At 35.7% G+C, this 22,455-nt stretch overlaps 3 protein-coding genes and 1 long non-coding RNA gene across 5 annotated transcripts; 3 read left to right on the top strand and 1 right to left on the bottom strand.

Moving 5' to 3' along the window:
* Window positions 1–1,481: 1,481 nt before the first annotated feature.
* On the top strand, window positions 1,482–11,702 carry LOC106707373 (facilitated trehalose transporter Tret1). 2 transcript variants are annotated; one of them, XM_045684065.1, is made up of 7 exons: window positions 1,482–1,606; window positions 8,212–8,367; window positions 8,645–8,847; window positions 9,096–9,282; window positions 9,800–10,179; window positions 10,622–10,730; window positions 11,370–11,702. In XM_045684065.1, exons 1-7 carry the CDS (start codon window positions 1,534–1,536, stop codon window positions 11,666–11,668), a joined length of 1,407 nt encoding a protein of 468 aa, XP_045540021.1. In that variant the 5' UTR covers window positions 1,482–1,533; the 3' UTR covers window positions 11,669–11,702. The 2 variants fall into 2 exon arrangements, with proteins under 2 accessions (XP_045540021.1, XP_014356601.2); XM_014501115.2 differs by lacking the exon at window positions 1,482–1,606 and adding an exon at window positions 7,834–8,087.
* A 1,654-nt stretch (window positions 11,703–13,356) lies between these two features.
* On the top strand, window positions 13,357–15,410 carry LOC106707617. The gene is made up of 3 exons (XR_006756479.1): window positions 13,357–13,508; window positions 14,421–14,623; window positions 15,161–15,410. It is a non-coding gene; the product is annotated as an uncharacterized LOC106707617 (long non-coding RNA).
* Window positions 15,411–18,013: 2,603 nt separating this feature from the next.
* On the top strand, window positions 18,014–21,491 carry LOC106709327 (ornithine carbamoyltransferase-like). Its single transcript, XM_045684067.1, has 6 exons — window positions 18,014–18,176; window positions 18,611–18,759; window positions 19,441–19,594; window positions 19,844–19,969; window positions 20,270–20,446; window positions 21,240–21,491. Exons 1-6 carry the CDS (start codon window positions 18,069–18,071, stop codon window positions 21,417–21,419), a joined length of 894 nt encoding a protein of 297 aa, XP_045540023.1. The 5' UTR covers window positions 18,014–18,068; the 3' UTR covers window positions 21,420–21,491.
* Window positions 21,492–21,735: 244 nt separating this feature from the next.
* LOC106707531 (probable 28S ribosomal protein S25, mitochondrial) lies at window positions 21,736–22,402 on the bottom strand. The gene has a single exon (XM_014501119.2). The coding sequence runs from the start codon at window positions 22,300–22,302 to the stop codon at window positions 21,799–21,801; it is 504 nt and encodes a 167-aa protein (XP_014356605.2). The 5' UTR covers window positions 22,303–22,402; the 3' UTR covers window positions 21,736–21,798.
* Window positions 22,403–22,455: the final 53 nt, after the last annotated feature.

The following is a 22,455-nucleotide window of genomic DNA, read 5'->3' as shown; positions in this document are numbered from 1 at the left end:
ATGTCGTCAAAGATAAAATTATACACGTAGGAAAAGTCATCATTGACCCGTCCTTGTCACACTTACGTAGGGTCGCTGCACTAGGTTCTGTCCTCTATTTCAAACTGTCTACCGTCATCTCTGTCACTTCTTAATATTGTAATTTTTCATGTAATCCATGTATCTCTTTCTAGGCCCACCACTACCGGTGTACCCAAACTCATACGTAAACTTCTACATGTCACACGCGATTCTTCAAAAGTAACAAATAAAATATAGATATAACGGATATTATCAGAATTTAATATACATTATATTTCAAATGAAAATATGTTTGTTAAAAAAAAACTATAGGAATTATTTTAATTTAGGTAATATAACTCGTTGTACGTGCAAAGGTTTTTAAAGTTTTTTTGAGGTTATCCAAAACAAACACTTCATCTCGAAGGTTGAGGAAAAGTCAAATAACAAGTGCATGAAACAAAAAAAAATGGCCGTCAAAAAAAGTCAACATATCTTGTAACTTTTTGACACATATTAAGCACAACTAAATTAATACAATTATGTTTGTTTCATATTTATAATTTAACAACTATTGCTCGTGACTTCGTCAGCATGGAACTAAAAAATATATTCCCGTTCCAGCATGCATTAGCTACCTTCCAGTAAAAGTCCCATGAAAATCGGTCAAGCCATTTCGGAGATTACCCAGAACAAACGCGGACTTGCGGCCAGACAGACAGACAAAAAAAGTTTTTTGATTATAAGTAATGCTAATACTATTGTACAGAATATAAAATTTTTAGTTAATTTAATTAATTGTATAAATAAAAGCGACAACATCGGTACTTTAAAAAAAAATTGATAGTCTTAATAAATCGTATTTCGTATCCATGATGAGTAATTTGCGTTACTTTGAATGAAATCCCGCTTTCATTTTTTTAATTTTAGGAAAAAAAGATCAAGTATGTTCCCAGTAATTTTCGAAATGGCGGGGCCTACTAGGCTATTTTACTTTTAATGGAAAGTCGCTTAAATGTGCGGCAATAACATTGCCTTTTTTAATTCCACGGTAACTTAGTCGCGAGCAAGGACTAGTTTTTTTTTTATAAAAATTTAAAAGTTGTGTATTGAATGGTGTGTGTAATCATTAAAATAATATGTTGTCCTTGAACATCAAATACTAAATCTTTACTCCATTCAATAAATTACGACATAATTTGGTGGAAGAATGATTGACGTAACGCAGTAGGTACTAGTAAATAATATAGGGTGTCAACAAAACAGTCGTATAAAAACATGTCATCCAGCTCATTCTCCTTGAAATAACTGAGATAACAATATGTTTTTATTCGGACGTTTTTATTCGGAACTCATAGTAGTGAAAGGGCCGTAGCTGAGTCTGTTGCAATGTTGAATAACGTTTGATGCGTGCAGAAGTGTCGCTCGTTAAAAATTGCGCACTGGCTGGTCAAGTGTAAATTAAAAAAAATAAGATGTTTTAGTTGATATTTTATTTATGTGTAAAAAGGTTTTATATGTGATGTAACAAAAATGGTGTTTTCTCAGAAATTTTTGTTTTCCGCGGAACCGGGCGTTTTACGACAATATGCAGTTGTGATTTTCGGTATGTTAATTTTTTTTATATATGAATTAAATGTGATAAATTTTTATATTTAATAAACTTTCTGAGCGACTTCAGACTTAAATTTTTATAAGAACATCATATTTAACCTTTGCTTCTCTAAGAACCTAAAGTTAGGTATTTAAATATTTTGTAAGATGGAAAACTCATAATGAATAAAATGCAATTTCACTTTCAATAAAGTGCGTATTAATTATAATTTACGCCTAAGAAGCTAATCAGGATTTAAACATGTTTCCTTTTGACTTCTTCATATGGAAAACTATAATTCAATCATTTCAAATAAGGCAGTCATTCGTAATTCCTCAAATGTAAATGTAACTTCCTAACTTACGCCTTCCGTGTGTATTATGCATATGTTTACTCAAGGTCTTTTGAGGACACGCGAAGACACACAGTGCCCACAAAAGAAATTTAAAAAGTTCGAAAAATGAAAACTTAAAAACAAAAGGAATTAAATATAGTTATGATGACTCAAAGTATCAATGCAAGGCGCCGGGAGATGAAAATTAAGGATTTATAACTTCGAGAATTAGCATTATCCCTAAACAAAACCGTACCGAGTGTTCCGTACCTCAGAAGGGGTAGTAAGCTTAAAATTATTAAATATATTTTTTTAGCTGATGTAACAAAAAGTTTAGGGTATTCGCGGTTTCCTTTATCTGTGCTATAAGACGTTGCATCGTACCAAATTTCAAGATTCTAAGTTCACGGGAAGTATCTTGTAGGTTTTGTCTTTGCGAGTGTCGAAAATTTGTGGCATAAACGGCTGTATCTTTCGATTATGTTAGTTTAGAAGTTTGTTTTTTTTCACAGCTCCAAGAGACGCTTGCTCGTTTGCCAAATTAAAATTAAAAAAAAAAACAAATAAAATATTTCAATCTTTGTTTCAAATCGGATTCTATAATGCAACTAGCTGTCGCCCGCGTCTCCGTCCGCGCGCAGTTAAAAAATGGTGGGGGGTATGAAAAATAGATGTTGACCGATTCTCAGACCTACTGAATATGCTCACAAAATTTCATGAGAATCGGTCAAGCCGTTTCGGAGGAGTATGGCAACGAAAACTGTGACACGAGAATTTTATATATGTATTAGATTGTTTTAAAGAAAACAAAATGCACTCAAAAGTAACCTAAAAAAACCAATTTCAAACAAAATGCACTCAAAAGTAACATAAAAAAACAATTTCAAACAAAATGCACTAAAAAGAAACAAAATAATGTCAGGCCAGGGGCGGAGTTTCGCGGTAACACACATAAAAAAAAAAAAACAGTCGAATTGATAACCTCCTTCTTTTTGAAGTCGGCTAAAAAACGCGAGCTAGCGATTTAAATTACAATGATAAATGTACAATTATCAATTATATAGGCTACAAGCAATAACGATTCACGAGTGCTTAAGTTTTCCTTTCTTACATAATAGATACCGTTCAATTGCTTTGACTACAATTTAACTGCTATTATATCACAAAGGATGTGCCTAACATCCAACTTGTGCATTGTTGAAGTTGTGTATTACAATAGTAGTAAAACTAATCTATACAGTTCATAAATATTATACTTTGCTCATATGATTTTTTGGTGTTACTACGTCGTTACAAATAAAACGAAAAACCAATTTTGTCTGTCTCTGTCTGTCCGCAATTCCGGGTAATCTCCGAAACGGTGGACCGATTTTGATGGGACTTTTACTGGAAGGTAGCTAAGGTGTGGAGAAGTAACATTGGTAAAAATTATTTAATTTATTTTTGTTTTTATTTCGGCGTTGACGAAGTAGCAGGCGACCACAAGTTTAAATAAGTTTTTAATGAAAAAATACTTAATTGTTTTTAAAATAAGTAGCTACCTGCTTAAATTCAATGATTCCATGATTTAAAATACAAAACAATCATATAATTTTATCATTTATTTTCAAAATATGTAAATAATCTAAAATTAGCGTTGTTTCGCAGTGTTATTTGAATTTAATGAGAGATAAAGTCGATTTTCTCACACTAAAGTTATCTAATTAAGTCAAATATTTTCAATGAACTAACTATTTTAAATAAAATGATTCATGTTAATAGACATCTATACAACGAGAAAGAACAAATTTAAGAAGATATTAAATGTATTAACTACTAGCGGTTGCCCGTGACTTCGTCAGTGCAGAATTAAAAAAAAAGCCTTTAATAAGACCGCGTGCATCTCAAAGTCCCGCCAAAATCAGTCCAGTCGTTCAGCGAATACCCGGAACAAACGAGGCCTTGTGGACAAACATATACATAGATAGACAACAATTTTAACAATTTATGATTTTCAGTTTTCATCAACGCAAATACATCACGTGTACGAAATAAGATTTTTTTTTCGATATTACGCACAGACACTCAAATTTTATTAACATTTATAGATTAGCTGTCGGCCGCGACACCTTCCTCGTGGCATTAAATAAAACCTTGATTAGTAGCTTTTGTGTTCTTCCAGACTACGTTCTACATCCATGCCGAATTTCAACTAGATCCATCCAAACATTTGCATTTATTATGTTAGTAAGATTCAATCATTACCTAAAATCTTTGTAAAACACGATTAGCAAGGTACATTTATAGTATCGAAGTAGAACCGGTTTAGCTTCTTTTAGAACGTTTAGAACTATTTTTAATATGGTATATTTTGTATTTTGTTTGAAATAAATAATAAAAAATGATTTCATAATAATTTTGGTAGTTTTAATTTTTATTTTTATTGACATAAACATTTTAACCGCCATGGCGTCTTATAATTTAAATGTGTTTCTATTTTCGTCAAACGAGAGAACGTCAAAGAGTTAGTTTGCCCTACGTACATCTATATATATAAAAGAAAGTCGTGTTAGTTACACTATTTATAACTCAAGATCGGTCGAACTGATTTAGTTGAAAATTGATGGGGAGGTAGCTTAGAACTAGGAGACGGACATAGGAACTTTTTTATCTTGTGTGCATTTTTTTTAATTCCGCGCGGACGAAGTCGCGGGTAAAAGCTAGTTTTAATTAAAAACTAGTTTAGGACCACTTTAGCCTATCTTCGTACTGCGTTGCAGCTTTCATTTCCAGTCAGTTTATAAATATCTAAGGAATAAGAACTTATGTATATCATTTAACTGTTCCGTCTTGATCCTTAAAAATTTCAATTGGGAATAATGTCGTCTATTGTTTTAGAAATAATATACATATTTTATTAGTTTTTTTTTGTTGTATGTAGTATAATGAATCTGCTAAATTGTTTATATATTTGTGTGTAATATTGTAATTTTATATAAAAGAAAAACTAATGTAACATTTTTCCTGTATGTGTACCTAAAGTTACATTAAATAAATAATATTAAAATTCCTTAGTGCAACAACCCATCATTTTTGCACAACAAATAACAGTATGAAAATATCTGTTATACTGACCCTACCTATTTTAATTCGATTTGATAAATAAAAGAACGTCGAAATCCTTGTTTGTCTGTTTTTACATTATTCCTTCGACTTTTACCTAATTTCTGGAAGCATGTTTCCAGAGGATTCTAATCACACACAGTAATAATTTCTTCTTTCGACTTCAAACAGTACATAGGTACTTAGTTTAAAATCAATATTGCATAAGTTACTAGCTGTCGCACGCGACTCCGTCCGCGCGCAGTTAAAAAAAAATGAAAAATAGATGTTGGCCGATTCTCACTGAATATGCTCACAAAATTTCATGGGAATCGGTGAAGCCGTTTCGGAGGAGTACGGTGACGAAAACTGTAACACGAGTATTTTATATTGTTACGAACGTACAAAATCACGTGAAACCCTTTACTCAACACTAGATGGCGTTAGAGGTACTGTTGTGAAATTATAAAACTGGAAGTATCTCGAAAACCGCGGCGCTCGAGCGTGAGAAATCAGTCATCTTTCCGGAATCGTCCAAACCGGTCGATGACGTTCGCGTCTTTTGGAATGGTCTGGGGCTCGACTCGGCCTATATAAATAGCCGCAGGGAGGCGAGCGAGTCAGTTCAGTTTGAGCTATCTTCGAGGCGACTTCGAAGCGACAACCAGCGATACAAGGGAAACCTTCTACTTGGCTACGACCATGTTGGGAAATGCGTTTGCGGATCCCTCCCGTTTCCAGGAGGGTATGTGGGACTCGCCAGCCACGAGATGGGATGTGACCGAATACCCACTAAAACCCAACGATGCTCTTCACGTCGCCTAGTGACTGGGTCGCGGGAACACTTGCGCAATCGTCCGCAACCCAGCCAGCGCCGTCCGCCAAGGCGGATTCGTCTTATTTTGGGACGAGGAGTCCCTCCACCTTACAGTGAGACGCACCCGGAACATCGAGGTGCGTCTCCCATCTCATTGATAGGTGGCGATGGTAGGTTCTATCGCCCGGAGCCCTACCACTAGGGGGGCAGACGGCGGTCGTGTGCACGCCGCCTGCCCCCTGCTCTTCGGCGACGAACAGGGTCCGCGAATGCGTCCTCCTCCCGCTGCTGCTCTGCCGCCTCCTTCAGCTCCATCACCTCCTCACAGAAGGAGGCGACAGCGTTCCACGACCTCTCGCTGCTAACCATCGCATTAACGACTGCGGGCAAGGAGAGGTCCGTCCCTACCACTGCCACGAGTGCAGCCCGCTGGGTCGACCAGTGCACGCACGACTCAAAAGTGTGTTGGGCCGTATCTTCCGCATGGCCGCACTCATGGCACTTCGCACTAGGCTGTCGTCGCGCAATCCGGCACAGATACCTCCCGAAGCATCCGTGCCCTGAGAGGACCTGCACAAGACGGAACGAAAGAGCCCCGTGCTTCCGACCCGCCCAGAGCTCAAGAACAGGCCGGACCGCCTCGACGGTGCGATGGCCAGCAGACGGCGTCAGCAGCCGCTCTCGCCACTCAGCGATGAGTTCGGCCTCCGCCGCCCGCCGCCATGCACTCTCCTGAGCTGGCGAAGGGTGTTCCCCCCGAAGTCGGGCCTCCGCCCTCCGCCAGTAGGCACCCGAGAGCACCTCAGCGTCCAGGTCCCAGGGTGGAATCCCCGCCAGCTCACAGGCTGCTTTGCACGAGATCGTGCGATACCCGCGTATCACTCTGACCGCCATGACCCTCTGCGGTGCACGCAGTAGGGCCCGAGTCCGGGCGGTCAGAGTTTCCGCCCAGATAGGTGCTCCGTAGAGCGCCATGGACCGCACCACTCCTATGTACAAGCGGCGACATCTCAAACCCGGACCGCCCAGGTTTGGAAGGAGCCGACTCAGGGCTCCAGCCGCACCCAGAAGCTTGGGGGCCAACCGCCGGAAGTGCTCCTCGAAGTTCCATCGGCTGTCGAGGACGAGTCCCAGGTACTTCATCGTGCACCCGACGCCGATGGAAACTCCGCACACAACCACTTCGGACTGAGTAGTAGGTGCTCGTCGAGGCCCATGAAAGTACAGGGCCTCAGACTTACTCAAGGCAGCCTCCAGGCCCAGTCCTCGGATCCTGGCCACCACATGGGCCACACTGGCTGTCGCCCTACCACGGGCTTCCCTGTCAGTGCTGCCCCGAGCCGTCACGAGGGTATCGTCGGCGTAACACACGACGCTGACACCCCCAGGGACGGACCCGCGCAGCACCCAGTCGTATCCGATGTTCCACAGGAGCGGCCCAAGGACCAAACCCTGTGGAACACCGCACATCATCACCCTTTGCGACCAGCCACTGCTGGTTGGGTAACCGATCGATCGCTCGGAGAGGTAGGCCGCCACGATCCTACTGAGGTACAAAGGAAAACCGTGGTACCCCAGCGCCTCCCTAATGCAGCTCCAGGGCAGAGTGTTGAAGGCGTTAGAAATGTCAAGAGACACCGCCAGCAACACCTCCCCCCGGGACACCGCACTCTCCGCAAGGGCCCTCACCCGCGCTATTGCGTCAATGGTGGATCTGCCCCTGCGGAAGCCATACTGATTGGCGCTGAGATCCGGCCCCACCGTCTCCAAGTGACGAATGAGGCGAGCAGCAATTACACGCTCAAAGAGCTTGCTTACCTCATTCAGCAATACGATGGGTCGGTACGCCGATGACTCGTGAGCCGGGCGGCCGTTCTTCCTGAGGAGTATCAATTTACCCTTTTTCCACTCCCCCGGGAACTGACCCTGCTATAAACAGGCCTGAAACAGAGCCCGGATCCACGGTTCCAGCGGCCCTAATGCTAGGGCCCAGGCATGGCCGGGGATACCGTCGGGGCCGGGGGCGGTGTTTTTTGTGCGCATGCGCCACATCGCCGCTCTTAGCTCCCCCTCCGTAACTGGTGGTACGCCTAGGTTCTCTCCTCCCTCTACGGTGGAAGGCGCCATGCGAGTCGCCTCGTACGTGTCGTCGGCTCTATGCGGCTACTTGGCTACGACCTAGGACATCGTTAGTGCTTAGTGATTGGACCTAGTGCTTTGTGTTGGACCTAGTGTTAATTGAATAAAGTCTTTAAGACTAGGTAAGAGTCAGCAGGTTTTTCTCTCCAAATCCTTCGAACCCTAGCACGTAACAATATGATATTTCAATGTTAGTGATATATATTAGATGAGCAACAGTTAGTTTATATAAATTTATCTTTACAGTAAACTTAAGCGTGCTGACAACTGGTATGAGTGTGGCATGGCCTTCGCCAATGTTGGTCAAACTCACCAATGCCACGGAGACACCTTTACATCGGACAATTACTGAGGAAGAGGGATCATGGATCGTATCTATAGGATTTCTATGCACTATGTTTAGTGAGTAACACGTATTGATCAATTGATTGTAAAAAAATCTAAAAATTCGGAAAAATAAACAGTGAATCTGACTTTACTTCTATTAACTTCAACAAAATATTAACCATATGTATTTGCATTTAGTAGGTTTTGTACAAGCAAAAAAAAAATATATAAATTTAAAAAATTCTTTACTTCTTAAAATTAGCTTTTCTTACATTTTTCTACTATAACACATTTTAATATAAAAATAAAAGTGTTTATTTACTTATACTAAGTTTTTTTTTTTTACTTTCAGCGAATGTCCTTCTAGGCATGTTAATAGACTGTATCGGCAGAAAGTATTGCGTGATACTCGCATGTATTCCAAAGATGATAGTCAGCATTATCTACATATTTGCTTCTGATGTATGGATGTTAATTTTGGGTCGAGCACTTATTGGTGTAACTGACTCTTTTATATTCACAGTTGTGCCTATTTATTCTTCAGAAATTGCTAGTGTAAGTTTTAACGTTATTTTTATATTAAAACAAACGAAATCTTTTTTAAAGACGCAAACGAGGTTATCTCATTGTTACGTGACTACGTTTATTAAATGACAGCCACTACTCTTATTGTTGCACTCAAAATAGTTTACTTCAGTAGTTCTTGCTTTAAAAGGCTCTGCCACAATGACCAAGGTTAAGACTGCAAGTTCAAAGAAAGAAGTGCTACTAGTCGTATTGAAAAGTAAATTTTCCTTCCACAGAAAGAAATGCGAGGTTCTCTCGGCACCTTCCTACAGATATTTTCATCTTTGGGTATTGTGGTCACATTATCGGTGGGACCATATACATCGTTTACCACATTTAATACAGTCTTTGCTATTATTAACGTAGTTGCTGGTATACCGCTGCTGTTTTTGCCTGACAGTCCATTCTTTTTGTATTCAAAAGGTAAGAGTTACTAAGGAATATATTCCGTCATACAGGTCTTTTAAAGTTATTGAACGCTTAGCCTAACGATGTTCCTGTCTATGAACAATTATCCAAACGTCGATTACAGTTTCACGTATATTTTTAGTTTCTACAGCCGATACGTCTTAACAAATTGTGTCATCCGTCTTATTATACTAAAAAAAGCAGAGATAAGAATATTATTTTATTCAGGTCTTAAAAAAGGGGAACTTTACGGGTAGTACATATAGATACAGACTCACAACTGACAATAACTCAGTTGTTTGGAACCGACAACTATTGTTTCGGTCTCATTTAAACGTGCCTGTTAAAGTTCCTGACAATAAATAACATATATCTCGAATATCAGTTCGACCACTGCTACCAACCGCAACCGTCAGCGCTACAATGGCGAAATTCAAATAGTCACAAAATACCACTGTTCATAGCCTGTCCATATATAAAGGTTAGTGATGTGCATACATAAAATTGATAGTCATCTATTAATTGTTTCCAGGTAAAACAAATGAAGCACACAACGTATTAAAAGCTCTTCGCGGTAACGATCAACTGGCAAAAGAAGAGATAGCAAGTTACGCGTTATCGACGGATAATAAAGTTGATAAAATTGCCTTGTTAAAGAATAAAGCTTTCTTAAAATGTTTAGCTATAGCTATGATTTTAAGCGCTGGGTCACAGCTAGTTGGTTTTAACGCTGTATCGTTTTATTTGCAAACTATTCTTGTATCGACGAGGACAAAGGTAAAGCCAGAAATAGCATCAGTTATTATAGGTGTTATACAACTTTTTGCGAGCTTCTGTACTACTGTTATGATGGAGAGGTTCAAAAGGAAACAGATCTTAATATCTTCTTTACTCGGCATGTTTATTGGCTTGGTAAGTATAGATTATTAGACTAATCGTGGGTTTTTGACACTAAAATCTCTGTATGAACTTATCGTCATCCGTATTATTATCTTTGACAGAGATAACAATATGTTTTAAATTGAGATTTTGGTCTTGGAAACCTACGGTAATAGTTCTACTGCATCATTAATAGTCTATTAGTTAAAATCGCGGACTACTGTGGTACCGAGGTACGGTCGCGGGTTTGATTTCCGTCATTCGACTGCTATCTTAAATCTAAAAGAAACCTGCCGGTTAGTTGGATTGGTTATAACAAATACCAGTAATTTTAAGCGTCTTTAAAAAGGAGGAGGTTCTCAATTTAAATGTATGTTTTTGTTACTTCGTTACTCCGCTCCTGGTTGTCCAATTTTCATTTTTTTTTTTAATTCAATAGGTAGTGCGTTTCATTATAATATGTTTTTTTTTTCAGATTGGATTGGGCGTGTTTTTTAAATTGAGTGAGGATGTCGGGGTTCAAGGATTTTTGAATTACTTACCTTTAATATCACTTATCCTCGTTGTATATTGTTATAGTGCAGGTAAATGTCAAGTCTAATTGGATCATTTGTAGATTTATTATTCGTTTTTATAGGTTACAGTATATGCATACATAGTACTTGTATCACATGACTTTTGCAAGGTTCATCTAGACAGCTATAACCCCTGTATTTTATATAATACTAGCTTTTACCCGCGACTTCGTCCGCGCGGAATAAAAATAGAAAAGGGGGTAAAAATTATCCTATGTCCGTTTCCTGGTTCTAAGCTACATGCCCACCAATTTTCAGTCAAATCGATTCAGCCGTTCTTGAGTTATAAATAGTGTAACTAACACGACTTTCTTTTATATATATAGATATAGATGCGAATGTTTGGGTGGTTGTTTGTTAGAAGGTATCTCAAGAACGGCTGCATGAATTTCGCCGAAATTTGGCATAGATGTAGATAGTCTGGAAGAACACTTAGGCTACTAATTACGTTTTTTTAATCCCGTGCGGACGTAATCACGGGCAACAGCTAGTATATCATAGTTGAAAATATTAAATGCTATAGAATAAGGAATAACATTTTTTAAAATCTTACCTACTTTGTTAATAAAGCATTTTTTTTACTTCAAAACCTGAACACATGATAAATACGTGTGCAGTCATTAAATTAATTTTAATCTTATATTTCAGGAATGGGATCTCTTATTTGGCTCCTGATAGCGGAATTATTCGACGGACCGGCGAGAGCTTTTGGCGTTTCTATAAGTTTAATAATCAACACATTATCTGTGTTTATAACCACCAAGTATTTCTCAACGCTTACTATGGTTTTAGGACCAGCAGTGACATACTGGTTGTTCAGTGGATGTTGTTTGATTACTTGTATATTTATATTTTACTGCGTACCTGAAACTAAGGGGAAATCTTTTAGAGAAATACAGGAATACTTTGAAGGGGATATGACAAAAAAAGATTTGGAAAATAATTAGATGCAGAAGATTTTAAAGAAAGAGTTGCAGTGGTTGCCGAATTAAGAAAAAGTTACAAAGACTTTATTTATAGTAAAACTATTGTAAACTAATAATATAATGTAATTTTTAATTCTTGAAAAAAGTGTTTATAAATGATATTAGACATTTTAAGTTATATATTCTCTATTGGCATTCAATACATAAGTATTGAATACATGCCTACATGGAGTTACAGTACGTATTCAATCTAAATACAATTTTTTTTTTTTTCATTTTAATCTGAATCTAATGTAAATCATACTAATAATATAAATGAGAATGTTTCTATGAATGGATGGATGTTTGTTTGAAGGTATCTCTGAAACAATTCAACGGATCTCGATGAAATTTGTAGAACATAGTCTGGAAGAACACATAGTCTACTTTTTCCTTTTTTTTAATACCGCGCGTACGGAATCGCGGGCGACACCTAGTTACCTTTTATCCTCCAAAACTCATTATGAATTTTTTATATGCGTATTCAGTAGGTCTGAGAATAGGCTACTATTTATTTTTCATACCCCTATTAAGTTTTTTTTAACTGCGCGGACGGAGTCGCGGGCGACAGCCAGGACATAAGTATGTTACAAGTTAGGTTTTTCTTTATTAAAAACAATTAGTACTACTTTCTTCAATAAACAATACTTTTTAACACATCTTAGATTTTGTATTATGTACATACATTCGTAAATTCGTGATGGAATCATTAAAAATGTTACAAAGAAGGTACTTTCGTAACTGTCATGTAAAAAAATGTTAGTAGTAATCATACCGTATGCAGTCGAAGTGTGTTTTCTTTCTTATAAATTTTTTTATTGGTATTGAATTTTGATATAAGCATTCATTGTATAGATTTAATTATGTTTTTTAAGATATCACGTGCTAATGTTAGACAATATGGAGTTATATTAATAGGTATGTATGTTATATCTTTTTTTATCGAAACATAGTTATTATTATAAATTAAAAAGGCGAATTACTATGTTGATAACAGGGTATAATTTTACAGGGGTAACCAACTTGATAATAGTAACCGTAGACAGGTTGGCAACCTCTGATATAATGAAGAATACATAAACTATGAAGGAGTAAAAAAAAACTTTTTTTTATATTTCCAAAAAATGTATACTATACTAGTACATACCAATGCATATCAATAATACATACATATGTATACTATGATATGAATTGGTTTATGTTCATTTCATAGTTATCTTGTGGGTCTAGCATGAATATTTGTGATAAATGCCTTCGTAACGTCATCGTCAATTATGTCATAACTAGCTGTTGCCTGCGCGGATTAAAAAAATCTTTTTTCATCAAAAACCAACTCTTCAAAAACCACTGAGCCATTCTGGAGATACCTTCAAACAAACATCCATCCATTTAGTAAGATTAGTATGAGATTTTTTGTGAACTTCACGCCCGATAAAGGAGCTGTACTTTATCGTAGAGGATATGATGGCGCTTGTCACAATTATTCGTGCTAGGCTTACGGTATCGTTAATTATTTAGTGTAAACAAGTAACAGTGGTACAGTAAGTCGGTTTTCTTTTTTTAATTACCTATTCCTTGTATTAATTTGCAAAAATTATTTAACCTTTTTTAATATCTACATAGCTACCAGTTATTATATTTCTTAATACTACTGGGTAATTTTTAGTGAATTTGAGTTTATTGACACTTGGCATGAGTTTGACATGGCCGTCACCGATATTAGTAAAGTTGAGGAATCCAAATGAAAACCCGATCACTACGTCACTAGATAACAATCAAATATCTTGGATTGTGTCAGTATCGTTCTTGGCGTCAGTATTCAGTAAGTATTTAGTATTTCTTAGACCTGGGTTTCCACTGTCATAATACTAGTATAGAAACATATTACTCATCTCATTCTGCTTTAAAAAACTATTAAGTGATAAAAAGTAATTTATTTATTTAATATTTGGGTACAAATAGGAAAAACAAAGGAATAAATACGTAAGGCGGTACAAGCAAGGAAGGATTTTCTCTTCATGAGTTCTCTAACAGCTGATCCTTCCACAGAGAAAGGCTGTTTAAAAAATAATTTGTTAATGTGGTTTCGACTGAGTTATCTCTAGGACTTGGAAATAACAGCTTTTGCAACTCTCCGACTTAAACGCACTTGTTAATTTTCCTGACAGTTCTATCTTTATTATTAGTTCGAATCCTCACCACCGCTACCAACCGAAACATTCAGCGCCAAAATGGCGAAAATCAAAGAGGCACAAAATACAACAATATAACCTTTTCATTTACAGAGATCACTGTTTTGACAGCAGTTGAATTTGTTTTGACAAATATTGTTGTCTCTTTTTTATTTAAAGGAAATGTAAGAGATGACGATATGTATCAATACAAGTGTCATTGCAATCGAAACACAGTTATAGTTTTGGAACGAAGTTCCTTATCGCGCGTTGTGAAAGGGGGCTAGACGGAAAAAATTCTTACGAAAAGTTGTCACGACACTTTTTGCTATAGTAAGCTATTGTAAGCTATGCGGCGTCACATGTTTCTCTGTCTGTATCTCTCTCTCTTATAGAAAGCAAGCCAGATATTTTCATTTCTATTTCGCATTGAACAGTGTTGTCGAGACTTAAAAAAAAAAAAAAAAATATTACAATTCCTTCACTAATTGATAGAAAGGAACTTCGTTCCATCCGGGTGTCCCTTGACACCTCTCAAGTTTTTTATATTGTTAATTTTTCAGCGACTATTTTAATGGGTTTCATTGTAAATCGATTCGGGAAGAAGCAGTGGCTAGTATTCGCTTATTTGCCAAGAATTACATCTGGTTTCATTTATGTCTTCGCTACCAGTTATTGGATGATTATAATAGGACGGATTTTAAATGGAATATCTGATGTTTTAATTTTAAACAGTGTTGCGTCCTATTCAGCCGAAATAGCAAGCGTAAGTATTTTCAAAGGGTTACAGTTTTTTAACCGACTGATAAGAGAACAATGTATTCAACGCTTATGTAATAAGTTCAACGAGATATCATTCGATACGTATTCTTCCACTGATTGTTATAGGGTACAATCAGTTGTTTTTTGGTTTGTTTAACAAATTGATGGCTCCTAAGAATAAGGGCCGATGTGCAAATTGACAACTTTTCAGGAGAGGCTCTCAAAGTTTCAACCATATAGGAAAATAGCCCACATAGGGTCTATTACTTCAGGAAAAAAAATTACACCTGTGAATGTGTATTTTGTTTAGTAAATGTTGTTAACTAATCTAAGAGGTAACTTAACACAAAAAAGTAAAAATCATCAAGTTCTTACTTTACCCCATCGAAATAGTGTTAATTCGAAGATATGTATGAATTTTTGTGTTTTTTTGTAGTAGTGAACTATTTAAAGATTCTTCGATTTTATTTAATTTAAGTATAAAGTAAATTGTTCCCCAATCAGTTAGGTTCGCTTTTACATTGAAATTATATATTTTCAGAAAGAAATAAGAGGTTCTCTTGGAACACTACCACAAGTTCTATCTTCATTAGGAATGTTGATATCGCTAAGTTTGGGACCTTATGTGTCGTATTTTGTTTTGAATGTCTCATTTACAAGTATTGTGATTTTAACTTTCATACCGATATTACTTTTACCTGAAAGTCCACATTTTCTATATTCAAAAGGTGAGTTTTTGTAACCGTGTTCCACTGACATACTTGTGTTAAGACATATAGAGTTATCTTTTGCAAATAGAATGAGGGTTTTTAAGTGTTTTTATACAAGTGTCTCCGAAAGTGAAAACCCACAGTATATGGAACTCCAATCTTACTCATATTATAAATGCGAATGTTTAGATGGATTGATGGATGTTTGTTTGAATATATATCTGAAACGGCAGAACGGGTGTAGATGAAATTTGGCACAGATGTAGAACATAGTCTGGAAGAACACATAGGCACATACTTATTACGTTTTTCTTTATTCCGCGTGGACGGAGTCGCATGCGATAGCTAGTTTTATTAAAAGTGTAGATGATATGTAGTGATTTTATTTTCAGGTCAGAATATTGAAGCATTTAATGTACTAAAATATTTCCGTGACTCGGAAACCTTGGCGCTCATTGAAATTAATGAATATGGAAAGGAGAAGAACATAGAAATAAATAGAGAGGCCATATTAAAAAATAAATTATTCATAAAAGGAACTATTCTGGGTATTATCATAGGTTTAGGAACACAATTAATGGGTTATAATACTGTGTCATATTATTTGCAAACTGTATTGGAATCAACAAAGACAAGTGTGAAACCAGCTTTAGCGTCAGTAATAGTTGGAGTACTGCAATTGTTTGGTAGTTTGTTTTCCAGTTTAGTAATTGATAGATTTGGAAGAAAGCCTATTTTGGTTTTCACTTCAATAGGAATGGCTGTAGGAATGGTAAGGAAATTTTCATCATAAAGCGAATATATTACTTCGAAGCGAAAATCTTAATAATGTTATAAATGCGAATGTTTGAATGGATGCATGGGCGGATGGTTCAACGAATCTTGATGAAATTTGGTATAGATGTAGAGCATAGTCCGAAAGAACACATTAGGCTACTAATAAAGTTTTGCTTTTTAATTCCTCGCGGATGGAGTCGCGAGCGACAGCTAATTGCAACATAATTTTTTTTTTGATAAAAAAAATCAAATGTATTATTATTGCTACGAGTAAATGTCGATAGATTTCGCTTTTATTACTGAAAACATTTTTCATTATAATAGCTCAAACAACGTGCCAATAGTGAATTTTTTTTTTTCAGATGGGGCTGGGCGTATTCTTTAAAGTGTTGGAAATAAATGCTAACTCTATATTTGGATTTATTAATTATGTTCCACTAGTTTCTTTGGGAATTGTAGTATTATGTTTCAATTCAGGTAAAAAACTATTTTTATTTTGACCAAGAAGCATAATTTATTGTGCACATAAACTTACGGACCTGAGAAATATGTAAATTTATTTAAAAAGTTTTTTTTTATTTCAGGTATAGGATCAGTCTATTTACTATTATTCTCCGAGCTTCTAGAAACATCTGTGAGAATGATAGGAATTTGCATCTGCATGTTTTTTTCTACATTAACAATGTTCTTATTAGCCAGATATTTTGAAAGCCTGATAACACTTATTGGTTCGGCAACGACCTTCTGGCTTTGTAGTGCAAATTGCCTTTTCTTCTCCGTGTTTATTTTACTCTGTATACCAGAGACAAAGAACAAGACATTCAGTGAAATTCAAGAAGCTTTAAACAGTGGTATATTTGTTAAAGAATGATTTGAATTGCTACTATTTTGTTTTGTTAATAAACAGTTTCTAATCTATATTTATTTGATTTCAAAGAATGTACATACCTACTGCTAAAATAAAAAAATATAACTTTTCGACGATTAAATGGATCCACCAGAAGATGGTAATCTAGTAATCTCTCAAAAAATAGCAATTTACAAGTAGTGAAATTTCACTCAGATAATTTTTTCAGGCGCCCACATTTCAACATTTTAAACAATTGTCCGTGTGTAATAAAGATCTGGCTTATTGCACATACTTTTTAATCTATTGAAATATTGAAAGAATATTTAAAAATAATACAGGACTGATAATATTATGACATACCTGTCTTTCTATATGACAAAAGTGGGCAAAAGTCATGTATTTTTTAATATCAGTGTACAAAATTATTACCAATGCGAAATATCAATAAAAATCTTAATTTTCTATATTATATTAAATAACAATGAATCGCTTAAAATGTCTATCATCGAATTTGTCGTTCACAAGAAGTCACACCGTTTGTGCCCCGTTAGTATACTATATTATTTGATGGTGATACCGAGAATTTCCACTACCAAATCACTTATAGAAAAACATAAATCTATACTATATTCTATTAAAAAAGGTAAACATGTATATAATAAAGGTGATATGACAGTGGGAACTCACGGTAATTTTACTGACTCATAAGAAGGGTAAAGTTTTTCATGTCTATGTTACTTTGTCCGTGCTATTACAACCTTCAGTGGATCGATTCAACGTAAAGTACCTACACCAAAAATCATGAACTAATTTTAACACAGTCGACGATGACGATAAGAAGTCTAAGTCACATATATTCGTGCTAGGGCCATTGTTTATGTTTTAAGCCTTTTAAAAGACTGAAAACTGATTTGATAACTTCTTTTGTTATTTATGTATTCATTTAATTCTGGTCGCGTTTATTAAGTCATCATCTCCCTGACCTTTACCCACTCATGTGGGATCGGCCACACAAGCTTATATAAACCTTAGTTTTGGCTTAATTTTTGACGGCCTGCCGCCATCCGTACTCGCGTTTATTAAGTACTGTTTGTTTTAGATGTAATAATCCGATGCATTTAATATGCTTCAAGCAATGGACAGCGGAAATGGTGGAGGATATTATATCGAGCGCAATTAATCTGAAGTTTTCTGTTTGGGATACACATTTTAAAAAACTGGTACGAATTACTTTGACGTCGTTTACTTTCAAAAAAAGGAAATAATACTCAGATGTTTAAACAAAATAGATGGAAACGTAGCGACTACTTTTTTCATTAGGTATCATTTTAGCTTTCAAGTATTCTTTACAATTTTCAGTCAAATATAGTTTGGAATGAAAAACAAAATGGTCGTTGGTAATTTAACTTCTTATTTTGTTTTATATACTATCTGTCGTACACTCGGCATTTACAAAAAAAAATATTAGTACCCTACGTGTTCTTTCAGTATATGTTCTACATCTTTGCAAAATCTGCAGATGCCTAAAAACAAAGATCCATCCATCTAAACATTCGCATTCATAATATTAATGAGACATTTTTTACAATTAAGTTCCATCAAATTTCTTTTCTGTATCTGAAATAAATATAAAAAGTATCTATTGTACGCACAGAACGTATTGAAAAATGCCAAAGTAATGTTACTACAAGAGGTCAATGAGCCAACTCTTAATTTGGCAGTGTCAAAAGCCGCGTCTCTTATGGGCGCAACAGACGTCTCTATAAAGGATAAATTGGTATGGGAATACGATTACCTCGGCAGGTAATACCGCATAATATACTTTAGAGCAGACAAATCGAAAGTACATGTTACTTATCTTAATTTGTTCTATTAAAATTTTTATCAAACACTACCAGACTATTGGTGAACGTAGAAGTTCCTCCCCAAAAATGGCACGAACAGTGAAGATAGTATTTGATTTAGAGGCTTGATTTTAGCAAGTAACATTCTTATTAACCAACTATAGTATAATTTAAAGATTTTCTTCTTTCTAAAACATAAGAGATTCGACGAAATTGTACTAAAATAAAACAAACAATATAGTAAACTAGCTCTTGACTGCGACCCCGTCTGCGCGGAATTAAAAAAATAATAATAAGTAGCTTATGTATGTATCAGACCAAGTTTCTACGTATGTGCCAAATTTCATCAGATCTGTTCAGCCGTTTCGGAGATACCTTCAAAAAAACCTTCATCCATCCATGTAAAAATTCGCATCTTATATATATAAAAGAAAGTCGTGTTAGTTACACTATTTATAACTCAAGATCGGTCGAACTGATTTAGCTGAAAATTGATGGGCAGGTAGCTTAGAACTAGGAAACGAACATAGGAACTTTTTATCTTGTGTGCATTTTTTTATTCCGCGCGGACGGAGTCGCGGGTAAAAGCTAGTTTATAATATTAGTAAGAAGTAAGATTAATGTTTTAAATGACCAACAGAGTGTTCTCTATGATGTGTGATATAATATTTGTGTCGACATCGACACATGGATGTGTGGGACGCTTTGCCGAACAGTCTTCGGTACCAGTAATGTGCGTCAGGTCGCGCGCCCACGCCAGCCTGCAAGCATTGGCTACCATCATGACTATCATAGTAAGTAGTAAAATTTTGCCTGTACTTTTTTCCCTCATATAGATAATAATTTATCTATGCCAATAGTTTTATTCGAGGTATTGCTATTAAGTTCTAACAGGTACTTTTAAAATATAATCAATATCACTTAAGTTTTAAAAAATTCGTTGAAAGAACTAAAGTGCGTGTTGGAGAGTAGGATGAAGTAGAGAAATAGAAATGATGTAAACTTTAACAATGTTCGAAATTTTTTACAATTTATGTTTGCAGGAGGAATACGGCACAATGAACTGTATTGATATCGCGTATATCGGCAAGGCCCATCCTGTACTTAACTCTTATCTTCTGCTGTGTCCGATGCTAGGGGCCAACTTGAAGTTCAAATGTTGCTGCGATGTATGTATTGACTCAAAATGTAATATGAAAGTGCCTTTAAAACTTCATCTGCATTTTACATGTTGCCTTTTAAAATTTTGTTATCGAATTACAACAATAGCAACTTATTCAAATTTTTAAAACAGGCGTTTTAAAAATTTGAATAAGTTGCTATTTTTAATGGTTATAAAAATATTTTACAAAGTGCACAAGATAAATAATCGATTCATGTACGTACTAAAAAATATGTAGTTAATACAAGCAATTTACAGTGAAGAAATTATAAATAGGTAAATTTTGTAAAACCTCCGTCTTATACAGAAATGTCCAGTCAGTCCACTTCTGTACAAAGCTAGTGAAGATATGACAAAAAAAAGTCAAACAGTAGTCAAGCAGTGTAAACATAAGGATGATGTACTACACCAATCTTGTGTGGTTATCGCCGGTCCCGCCACTAACAAGGAAGATAAAATAAAGGAGTTCAAGTTTGGCGTTGAGGTTAGTTCATAAAAAACATTGTCTATGGTACTAGAAACCCAAGTGTGAAGAGCCCTCCCTTTTTGGAATTTAGTCTGTCTTTGCTGAATAAACTTTAGTCCCCAGCTTTCTCATGTGAAGTAGAATTGATAGGGAGGAATGTTTTCTTACAAATTCCCTCTCGATCAAATCTGCTGCTGTTTAGGAATGAACCTTTATATCCTTTTAGTAGATTCTTCATACTTTTTTAAGTCACTCATGAAAATTCCAAGGCATCTACAGTTATTCTGGTGTTGCAGATGTCCACTGGTGTCTCTTCTGTCATAAAAAAAATAACTTAAAAATCTAACATAATCCCATCTCGTGTTTTAAATTGATTTTTAAATATAAATAAGACTAGCTGTCACCTGCGACTCCGTGTGCGTGGAATAAAAAAAACTTAATAAGTAGCCTATGTGTTCTTCCAGACTATGTTTTACATCTGTGCCAAATTTCATCAAGATTTTTTGAGCCGTTCCGGAGATACCTTCAAATAAACATCCATCCATACAAACTTTTGCATTTATATTATTAGTAAGATTACTAATTGTTATGTTAATGTTAAAGATATATATAACTAGCTTTTACCCGCGACTCCGTCCGCGCGGAATAAAAAATAGGAAACGGGGTAAAAATTATCCTATGTCCGTTTCCTGGTTCTAAGCTACCTGCCCACCAATTTTCAGTCAAATCGATTCAGCCGTTCTTGAGTTATAAATAGTGTAACTAACATGACTTTCTTTTCTATATATAGATTACTGTATTTAATTTCTAGGACATAAAAAGATGTAATAATGTAAACAAGTGGATATTCTTCCACACTTTACCCAGAGGTGCGGAGATAGATGATCAGTTATTTATGCATATGAATGCAAGGACTTTTAATGCATTTAACAATATGCAATATATTGCTGCGGCTTTGATGGCTAAAGCTGTACAGGGCCATGTGTTTTAAATAAACTAGTTGAAATTCAGTGTGTTTGTGTTTAACTTGGATCCTTAATCCACAACTTTATACCAAATTAAGTTGTTTTGTAAGCTCTGAAGCAGTCTATTAGTTGGTAAAATTTCCACAAAAAATTTTAATTGAAGTTTTTGCTCATTGTTTATGGAATTTTACCTTTTAAGTTTTAAGATATTATTTTTGCACTAATAAAAGGAACAATATTGTTTATACTATATTTTATGTAAATATTAAATTTACAAACATGAATTTTACATTCACATGAATTATTATTTCACTAAATCTATATCTTTTTCATACTGTTCACTTCTTTTCATTTCTATACACTTGGTTTCTTTTTATCTTAATTTAATAATACACCCACTTAAGCCTAATCTCGTTGGTTCAAATATTTGCCTCTCATAGATTTTGGCAAAGGCACAACACCAGGGCACGGTACTTGTCCATATATTTCACAAATGCAAGCTCTTTCACAACCAACACCGAAATTAGCCGGATTATCCTTCTTCTCAGCAGCTGTAGCCTCCGCCTCCAAAACCTCCTTCGACTTTCCAACTGTATTCAACAGATGATCCAAAATATCCTCTTTAGATTTATTATCGACGTCGACTAAAATTCGTCTACCATCTTCAAAATAGCACTTAATAAATGGCGAAGGTGTAAGATTTTTCATAGTAACGACTTGAACGTCGGGATTTTTGTACTGAATCTGTGGTAAATACCAAAATACGAAATCTTTCGCACCATTATTGTTTTGACCGTAAATATTGTAAGCGACAGAAAATATTCTTATCTTATCCTTGAATACTAATTTTCCCGCATTAAGGTAATTCAAAGTACGGCGAATGGGAGCTCTTCCTTTCATGAACGGCATTTTTAAGGAATTTCTGAATTACTTTATTTCACTTAATAACCTAAAAATATTTTGTCTAAATAACAAATGATGTCTGACCATCGATTGACAGCTTGACAGTGACAGCTGTCTTCTTCTTTCATAGACCACAGGGAAAATAAAAAGTCAAACACA

This window comes from Papilio machaon, chromosome 24 (assembly GCF_912999745.1).
Source record: "Papilio machaon chromosome 24, ilPapMach1.1, whole genome shotgun sequence".
NCBI lineage: Eukaryota > Metazoa > Arthropoda > Insecta > Lepidoptera > Papilionidae > Papilio > Papilio machaon.
This window is presented reverse-complemented; position numbering and strand designations above follow the sequence as displayed.

Coding starts and splice junctions, on each gene's coding strand:
- LOC106707373 (XM_045684065.1), top strand. CDS start 1,534: ATGGTGTTTTCTCAGAAATTTTTGTTTTCCGCGGAACCGGGCGTTTTA. Junction 1,607..8,211: donor ATATGCAGTTGTGATTTTCG/GTATGTTAATTT, acceptor TTATCTTTACAG/TAAACTTAAGCGTGCTGACA. Junction 8,848..9,095: donor ATTCTTCAGAAATTGCTAGT/GTAAGTTTTAAC, acceptor TTCCTTCCACAG/AAAGAAATGCGAGGTTCTCT.
- LOC106707531 (XM_014501119.2), bottom strand. CDS start 22,302: ATGCCGTTCATGAAAGGAAGAGCTCCCATTCGCCGTACTTTGAATTAC.
- LOC106709327 (XM_045684067.1), top strand. CDS start 18,069: ATGCATTTAATATGCTTCAAGCAATGGACAGCGGAAATGGTGGAGGAT. Junction 18,177..18,610: donor ATACACATTTTAAAAAACTG/GTACGAATTACT, acceptor TTGTACGCACAG/AACGTATTGAAAAATGCCAA. Junction 19,970..20,269: donor AGTTCAAATGTTGCTGCGAT/GTATGTATTGAC, acceptor CGTCTTATACAG/AAATGTCCAGTCAGTCCACT.